General features: G+C 43.8%; 1 protein-coding gene across 3 annotated transcripts; it reads right to left on the reverse strand.

Annotated features, from left to right (window-relative positions):
• Window positions 1-1057: 1057 nt before the first annotated feature.
• On the reverse strand, window positions 1058-8903 carry LOC135534037 (monocyte to macrophage differentiation factor 2-like). 3 transcript variants are annotated; one of them, XM_064961189.1, is made up of 5 exons: window positions 8064-8903; window positions 6675-6749; window positions 2715-2816; window positions 2530-2599; window positions 1058-2420 (listed from the first exon to the last, which is right to left on the reverse strand). In XM_064961189.1, exons 2-5 carry the CDS (start codon window positions 6725-6727, stop codon window positions 2238-2240), a joined length of 408 nt encoding a protein of 135 aa, XP_064817261.1. In that variant the 5' UTR covers window positions 6728-6749; window positions 8064-8903; the 3' UTR covers window positions 1058-2237. The 3 variants fall into 3 exon arrangements, with proteins under 3 accessions (XP_064817261.1, XP_064817260.1, XP_064817259.1); XM_064961188.1 differs by having other exon boundaries at window positions 2715-3613; window positions 8113-8889; XM_064961187.1 differs by lacking the exons at window positions 6675-6749; window positions 8064-8903 and having other exon boundaries at window positions 2715-4290.
• Between the last annotated feature and the right edge of the window lie 491 nt (window positions 8904-9394).

Raw genomic sequence — 9394 nt, forward strand, 5'->3', positions numbered from 1 at the left:
TCACTGAATCCTGTCTCTAATTGGACAGAGATCCTTCTGGTAGTTCACTGAATCCTGTCTCTAATTGGACAGAGATCCTTCTGGTAGTTCACTGAATCCTGTCTCTAATTGGACAGAGATCCTTCTGGTAGTTCACTGAATCCTGTCTCTAATTGGACAGAGATCCTTCTGGCAGTTCACTGAATCCTGTCTCTAATTGGACAGAGATCCTTCTGGTAGTTCACTGAATCCTGTCTAATTGGACAGAGATCCTTCTGGTAGTTCACTGAATCCTGTCTCTAATTGGACAGAGATCCTTCTGGCAGTTCACTGAATCCTGTCTCTAATTGGACAGAGATCCTTCTGGTAGTTCACTGAATCCTGTCTCTAATTGGACAGAGATCCTTCAGTTCACTGAATCCTGTCTCTAATTGGACAGAGATCCTTCTGGTAGTTCACTGAATCCTGTCTAATTGGACAGAGATCCTTCTGGTAGTTCACTGAATCCTGTCTCTAATTGGACAGAGATCCTTCTGGCAGTTCACTGAATCCTGTCTCTAATTGGACAGAGATCCTTCTGGTAGTTCACTGATTCCTGTCTCTAATTGGACAGAGATCCTTCTGGTAGTTCACTGATTCCTGTCTCTAATTGGACAGAGATCCTTCTGGTAGTTCACTGAATCCTGTCTCTAATTGGACAGAGATCCTTCTGGTAGTTCACTGAATCCTGTCTAATTGGACAGAGATCCTTCTGGTAGTTCACTGAATCCTGTCTCTAATTGGACAGAGATCCTTCTGGTAGTTCACTGAATCCTGTCTCTAATTGGACAGAGATCCTTCTGGTAGTTCACTGAATCCTGTCTCTAATTGGACAGAGATCCTTCTGGTAGTTCACTGAATCCTGTCTAATTGGACAGAGATCCTTCTGGTAGTTCACTGAATCCTGTCTCTAATTGGACAGAGATCCTTCTGGTAGTTCACTGATTCCTGTCTCTAATTGGACAGAGATCCTTCTGTAAGTTCATTGATTCCTGTCTCTAATTGGACAAGGACAGAGATCCTTCTGGTAGTTCATTGATTCCTGTTTTCTAATTGGACAGAGATCCAATTCAAATTTTATTGGTCACATACACATGGTTAGCAGATGTTAATGCGAGTGTAGCGAAATGCTTGTGCTTCTAGTTCCGACAATGCAGTAATAACCAACGAGTAATCTAACCTAACAATTCCAAAACTACTACCTTATACACACAAGTGTAAAGGGATAAAGAATATGTACATAAAGATATATGGATGAGCGATGGCCGAACGGCCATATGTAACCCATATCAACATATTAAGTGGCATTGTTTAAAGTGACTAGTGATACATTTTTCATCAATTTTGAATTATTAAAGTGGCTGGAGTTGAGTCAGTATGTTGGCAGCAGCCACTCACTGTTAGTGGTGGCTGTTTAACAGTCTGATGGCCTTGAGATAGAAGCTGTTTTTCAGTCTCTCGGCCCCAGCTTTGATGCACCTGTACTGACCTCGTCTTCTGGATGATAGCGGGGTGAACAGGCAGTGGCTCGGGTGGTTCTTGTCCTTGATGATCTTTATGGTAATTCATTGATTCCTGTCTCTAATTGGACAGAGATCCTTCAATTCACTGATTCCTGTCTCTAATTGGACAGAGATCCTTCAGTTCACTGATTCCTGTTTCTAATTGGACAGAGATCCTTCTGGTAGTTGACTGATTCCTGTCTCTAATTGGACAGAGATCCTTCAGTTCACTGATTCCTGTTTCTAATTGGACAGAGATCCTTCTGGTAGTTGACTGATTCCTGTCTCTAATTGGACAGAGATCCTTCAGTTCACTGATTCCTGTCTCTAATTGGACAGAGATCCTTCAGTTCACTGATTCCTGTCTCTAATTGGACAGAGATCCTTCAGTTCACTGATTCCTGTCTCTAATTGGACAGAGATCCTTCTGGTAGTAAAGTGGCTGTTCCACTGGATGTCATAAGGTGAATTCACCAATTTGTAAGTCGCTCTGGATAAGAGCGTCTGCCAAATGACTTAAATGTAAATGTTAAATGTTCACTGATTCCTGTCTCTAATTGGACAGAGATCCTTCTGGTAGTTGACTGATTCCTGTCTCTAATTGGACAGAGATCCTTCAATTCCCTGTTTAGCTAGCACCACGGTAGGTGTGTGTCTCAGTGTCCAGGTGTGTACAGGACCAGATCCCTGTTTAGCTAGCACCACGGTAGGTGTGTCTCAGTGTCCAGGTGTGTACAGGTGTCTCCAGATAGCGTAGTAGTGTGTAGCTGCTCCCATGGCAACGAACAGGTGCCAGATGGCGTGAGCGAATGGGACGACTCCATCGCTCTTAAAGAAGGCCACACCCACTACGTAGAAAATCCCACCCACCGCCAGCTCACACAAACCTGCCCTGTCCGCCTGCAACAAACACACACAAGATCGGGGTTTAGGGGATAAACTCCTTTGAAAGCTTGAACATTGACTTTAGGTAAATGTTTCTGGACAATCAATGGTGTGTGTGTGTTACCATGGACAGGATGACAAGTGCAGGCCCCGCCCCCATGGCCACGTATCCTAGTAACTCCAACAGTTTATACCTGCAGGGAGTGACATCACCTGAGATTATTAACGTCAGGGAGAATGGTGTGTGTGTACATGCGAGCGTGTGTGTGTGTGTACATGCGAGCGTGTGAGTGTGTGTGTGTGTGGTACCTCTCGTGGAAGTAGAAGACGTATGTGGAGCCGATAACTGCCATGATCCAGATAATCCATCGCATGTGACTCGACCACGGACCCAACTCCCTCAGCATCAACCTAGAAACACATGACCACGGACCCAACTCCCTCAGCATCAACCTAGAAACACATGACCACGGACCCAACTCCCTCAGCATCAACCTAGAAACGCATGACCACGGACCCAACTCCCTCAGCATCAACCTAGAAACACATGACCACGGACCCAACTCCCTCAGCATCAACCTAGAAACACATGACCACGGACCCAACTCCCGCAGCATCAACCTAGAAACACATGACCACGGACCCAACTCCCTCAGCATCAACCTAGAAACACATGACCACGGACCCAACTCCCTCAGCATCAACCTAGAAACACATGACCACGGACCCAACTCCCTCAGCATCAACCTAGAAACACATGACCACGGACCCAACTCCCTCAGCATCAACCTGAAACACATGACCACGGACCCAACTCCCTCAGCATCAACCTAGAAACACATGACCACGGACCCAACTCCCTCAGCATCAACCTAGAAACGCATGACCACGGACCCAACTCCCTCAGCATCAACCTAGAAACGCATGACCACGGACCCAACTCCCTCAGCATCAACCTAGAAACGCATGACCACGGACCCAACTCCCTCAGCATCAACCTAGAAACACATGACCACGGACCCAACTCCCTCAGCATCAACCTAGAAACACATGACCACGGACCCAACTCCCTCAGCATCAACCTAGAAACACATGACCACGGACCCAACTCCCTCAGCATCAACCTAGAAACACATGACCACGGACCCAACTCCCTCAGCATCAACCTAGAAACACATGACCACGGACCCAACTCCCTCAGCATCAACCTAGAAACACACAACTCCTTCTGTCTCAGTATGGGGAACTTCATATGGAAGGTGTACGACAGTGTTATTGGTGGAATAAGTGGGTGGATCATAATCGACGGATGAAACATCAGCGCTCTGTGATTGGTCAGAAAGTTTTGATTGAGCGGTGTTGTTTTTTGTTTGTTAACGCGTTTTCATTGGTCAGTTCCTGTGTAGCGATAATGATGCTTTGTTCACGTAGCAGGTTAGGAGAACTAACGTAGCAGGTTAGGAGAACTAACGTAGCAGGTTAGGAGAATTAATGTAGCAGGTTAGGAGAATTAACGTAGCAGGTTAGGAGAATTGACGTAGCAGGTTAGGAGAATTAACGTAGCAGGTTAGGAGAATTAACGTAGCAGGTTAGGAGAATTGACGTAGCAGGTTAGGAGAATTGATGTAGCAGGTTAGGAGAACTAACGTAGCAGGTTAGGAGAATTAACATAGCAGGTTAGGAGAATTGATGTAGCAGGTTAGGAGAACTAACGTAGCAGGTTAGGAGAATTAGCGTAGCAGGTTAGGAGAATTAATGTAGCAGGTTAGGAGAATTGATGTAGCAGGTTAGGAGAACTAACGTAGCAGGTTAGGAGAATTGACATAGCAGGTTAGGAGAATTGACGTAGCAGGTTAGGAGAATTAACGTAGCAGGTTAGGAGAATTGACGTAGCAGGTTAGGAGAATTAGCGTAGCAGGTTAGGAGAATTGATGTAGCAGGTTAGGAGAATTAACGTAGCAGGTTAGGAGAATTGATGTAGCAGGTTAGGAGAACTAACGTAGCAGGTTAGGAGAATTAACATAGCAGGTTAGGAGAATTGATGTAGCAGGTTAGGAGAACTAACGTAGCAGGTTAGGAGAATTAGCGTAGCAGGTTAGGAGAATTAATGTAGCAGGTTAGGAGAATTGATGTAGCAGGTTAGGAGAACTAACGTAGCAGGTTAGGAGAATTGACATAGCAGGTTAGGAGAATTGACGTAGCAGGTTAGGAGAATTAACGTAGCAGGTTAGGAGAATTGACGTAGCAGGTTAGGAGAATTGACTTAGCAGGTTAGGAGAATTGACGTAGCAGGTTAGGAGAATTGACGTAGCAGGTTAGGAGAATTGACGTAGCAGGTTAGGAGAATTAGCGTAGCAGGTTAGGAGAATTAATGTAGCAGGTTAGGAGAATTAACGTAGCAGGTTAGGAGAATTAATGTAGCAGGTTAGGAGAATTAACGTAGCAGGTTAGGAGAATTGACGTAGCAGGTTAGGAGAATTAATGTAGCAGGTTAGGAGAATTACCGTAGCAGGTTAGGAGAATTAACGTAGCAGGTTAGGAGAATTGACGTAGCAGGTTAGGAGAATTAACGTAGCAGGTTAGGAGAATTGACGTAGCAGGTTAGGAGAATTGACGTAGCAGGTTAGGAGAATTGACGTAGCAGGTTAGGAGAATTAACGTAGCAGGTTAGGAGAATTGACGTAGCAGGTTAGGAGAATTAGCGTAGCAGGTTAGGAGAATTGATGTAGCAGGTTAGGAGAATTGATGTAGCAGGTTAGGAGAATTGACTTAGCAGGTTAGGAGAATTGACGTAGCAGGTTAGGAGAATTGATGTAGCAGGTTAGGAGAATTAACGTAGCAGGTTAGGAGAATTAATGTAGCAGGTTAGGAGAATTGACGTAGTTGGTTAGGAGAATTGACTTAGCAGGTTAGGAGAATTGACTTAGCAGGTTAGGAAAACTAATGTAGCAGGGGGTGTACACACACATATCTAAAAGGGGGTGTACACACACACACACACCTACCAGGGGATGTACACACACACACACACACCTACCAGGGGATGTACACACACACACCTACCAGGGCGTGTACACACACACACATCTAAAAGGGGGTGTACACACACACACCTACCAGGGGGTGCACACACACACACACACACCTACCAGGGGATGTACACACACACACCTACCAGGGCGTGTACACACACACACACACATCTAAAAGGGGGTGTACATACACACCTACCAGGAGGTGCACAAACACACACATACACCTACCAGGGGGTGTACACACACACACACACACCTACCAGGGGATGTACACACACACACCTACCAGGCGTGTACACACACACACACACACATCTAAAAGGGGTGTACACACACACACCTACCAGGGGGTGCACACACACACACACACACCTACCAGGGGGTGTACACACAAACACACACACCTGCCAGGGGGTGTACAGACACACACCTACCAGGGGGTGTATACACACATCTACCAGTGGGTGTATACACACACACACCTACCAGGGGGTGTATACACACACACCTACCAGGGGGTGCACACACACACACACCTACCAGGGGGTGCACACACACACACACCTACCAGGGGGTGTACACACACACCTACCAGGGGTTGTACACACACACACCTACCAGGGGGTGTACACACACAAACACACACCTACCAGGGGGTGTACACACACACACACCTACCAGGGGGTGTACACACACACACCTACCAGGAGGTGTATACACACACACCTACCAGGGGGTGTATACACACACACCTACCAGTGGGTGTATACACACACACCCACCTACCAGTGGGTGTATACACACACACACCTACCAGGGGGTGTATACACACACACACCTACCAGGGGGTGTATACACACACACCTACCAGGGGATGTACACACACACACACACACCTACCAGGGGGTGTATACACAAACACACACACACACCTACCAGGGGGTGTACACACACACACACACCTACCAGGGGGTGTACACACACACACCTACCAGGGGGTGTATACACACACACACACACCTACCAGGGGGTGTACACACACACACCTACCAGGTGGTGTATACACACTTACCAGGGGGTGTATACACACACACACCTACCAGGGGGTGTATACACACACACACACCTACCAGGGGATGTACACACACACACCTACCAGGGGGTGTATACACACACCTACCAGGTGGTGTATACACACTTACCAGGGGGTGTATACACACACACACACACCTACCAGGGGGTGTAGGAAGCAGCGATGAAGAAGTAGATGGCCATTCTGTCACACATGTGGAAACGCTGCTCCACTCTACTGTAGAGAGACACACAGTTAGTATACACACACACAGTTAATATACACACACAGTTAGTATACACACACACAGTTAATATACACACACACAGTTAATATACACACACAGTTAGTATACACACACAGTTAATATACACACACACAGTTAGTATACACACACACAGTTAGTATACACACACAGTTAATATACACACACACAGTTAGTATACACACACACAGTTAATATACACACACACAGTTAATACACACACACAGTTAATATACACACAGTTAGTATACACACACACACAGTTAGTATACACACACAGTTAGTATACACACACAGTTAATATACACACACAGTTAATATACACACACAGTCAATATACACACACAGTTAGTATACACACACACAGTTAGTATACACACACACAGTTAGTATACACACACACAGTTAGTATACACACACACACAGTTAATATACACACACACAGTTAATATACACACACACAGTTAATATACACACACACACACACACAGTTAGTATACACACACACACAGTTAGTATACACACACAGTTAATATACACACACACACACAGTTAGTATACACACACACACAGTTAGTATACACACACAGTTAATATACACACACACACACAGTTAGTATACACACACAGTTAATATACACACACAGTTAGTATACACACACAGTTAGTATACACACACAGTTAGTATACACACACACACAGTTAATATACACACACAGTTAGTATACACACACAGTTAGTATACACACACAGTTAGTATACACACACAGTTAGTATACACACACAGTTAGTATACACACACAGTTAGTATACACACACACAGTTAGTATACACACATACAGTTAGTATACACACATACAGTTAATATACACACACACAGTTAGTATACACACACGCAGTTAGTATACACACACGCAGTTAATATACACACACACAGTTAATATACACACACACAGTTAGTATACACACACAGTTAATATACACACACACAGTTAGTATACACACACAGTTAGTAAACACACACACAGTTAGTATACACACACACAGTTAATATACACACACACAGTTAGTATACACACACACAGTTAATATACACACACACAGTTAGTATACACACATACAGTTAATATACACACATACAGTTAATATACACACACACAGTTAATATACACACACACAGTTAGTATACACACACAGTTAGTATACACACACAGTTAGTATACACACACAGTTAGTATACACACACACAGTTAGTTCTTATACATGGTTATACACGGTTATTATACCTAGTTATTATACACTCGGTTATTATACTCAGTTATTATATTATTATACACAGTTATGAGTAACCATCACGCTGCATTTTGGTCCGCTCCTCCTTCAACAGAAGAAAGCCGTTACAGACTGTCTGTTCCTTGGTAGAAATGAATGAACTTATCGTCAGACTGGCTAGAATGCTTATCTACACAGGAAGACCTTGGCTCGGTCATAAATTATATTAAATTGGTAGGGAGACGATGTGGGAAGGCTTGAGATACTGCCTTTGTACCAGGTTGGGAGAAGAGACGGGTTGGTACTGGAACTAATGACGTCATTTTCAGTTTATAACCTGTGGTAAACTGTATCGTGTTCACTACTCTCGAGAATAAACGCTACTGATTGATTTTGAGACTGGTCTCTGTCCATTTTATGCAAATAAGGGTCTTACAAATTCTTAGGAGTGGGCAGAGTGTTTAATTAAATTAGTTAAATAAAACATAAAGGAATTTAATTCCTGTAACAGATGAACCTGGAAAAGATTCCCCGAAGCAAGCTGGTCCTGGGGCTCTGTTCACAAACACAAACAGACCCCACAGAACCCCAGGACAGCAACACAATTAGACTCAACCAAATCATGTGAAAACAAAAAGATATTTACTTTGGAAAGAATTAACAAAAAAACAGAGCAAACAAGAATGCTCTTTGGCCCTAAACAGAGAGTACACAGTGGCCTGACCACTGTGAGAGAGTACACAATACCTGACCACTGTGACTGACCCACAATGAACAGAAGCTTTGACTATGTACTGTGAGCATAGCCTTGCTATTGAGAAAGGTCACACTGTTGGCTCTCAAGAGAAGACAGGCTATGTGCACACTGCCCACAAAATGATGTGGAAACTGAGCTGCATTTCCTAACCTCCTGTCCAATGTATGACCATATTAGAGACACAAATTTCCTCAGATTACACAGATCCACAAATAATTTGAAAACATATCCAATTTTGATAAAGTCCCATATCTACTGGGTGAAATACCACAGTGTTCAATCACAGCAGCAAGATTTGTGACCTGTTGCCACAAGAAAAGGGCAACCAGTGAAGAACAAACACCAGTGTAAATACAACCCATATTTATGCTTATTTATTTTCCCTTGTGTACTTTAACCATTTGGACATCGTTACAACACTGTATATAGACATATGACATTTGAAATGTCTCTATTCCTTTGGAACTTCTGTGAGTGTAATGTTTACTGTTCAGTTTTTGTTGTCTATTTCATCTATTTCACTTGCAATGTAAACATATGTTTCCCACACCAATAAAGCCCCTTAAATTGATTTTGAAATTGAGATAA

The sequence above is a fragment of the Oncorhynchus masou genome, unplaced genomic scaffold (genome assembly GCF_036934945.1).
Source record: "Oncorhynchus masou masou isolate Uvic2021 unplaced genomic scaffold, UVic_Omas_1.1 unplaced_scaffold_2936, whole genome shotgun sequence".
Lineage (NCBI taxonomy): Eukaryota > Metazoa > Chordata > Actinopteri > Salmoniformes > Salmonidae > Oncorhynchus > Oncorhynchus masou.

Coding starts and splice junctions, on each gene's coding strand:
- LOC135534037 (XM_064961188.1), bottom strand. CDS start 3,205: ATGTGTTTCAGGTTGATGCTGAGGGAGTTGGGTCCGTGGTCATGTGTT. Junction 2,600..2,714: donor GTCTTCTACTTCCACGAGAG/GTACCACACACA, acceptor CACTCCCTGCAG/GTATAAACTGTTGGAGTTAC. Junction 2,421..2,529: donor CACTTGTCATCCTGTCCATG/GTAACACACACA, acceptor TGTTTGTTGCAG/GCGGACAGGGCAGGTTTGTG.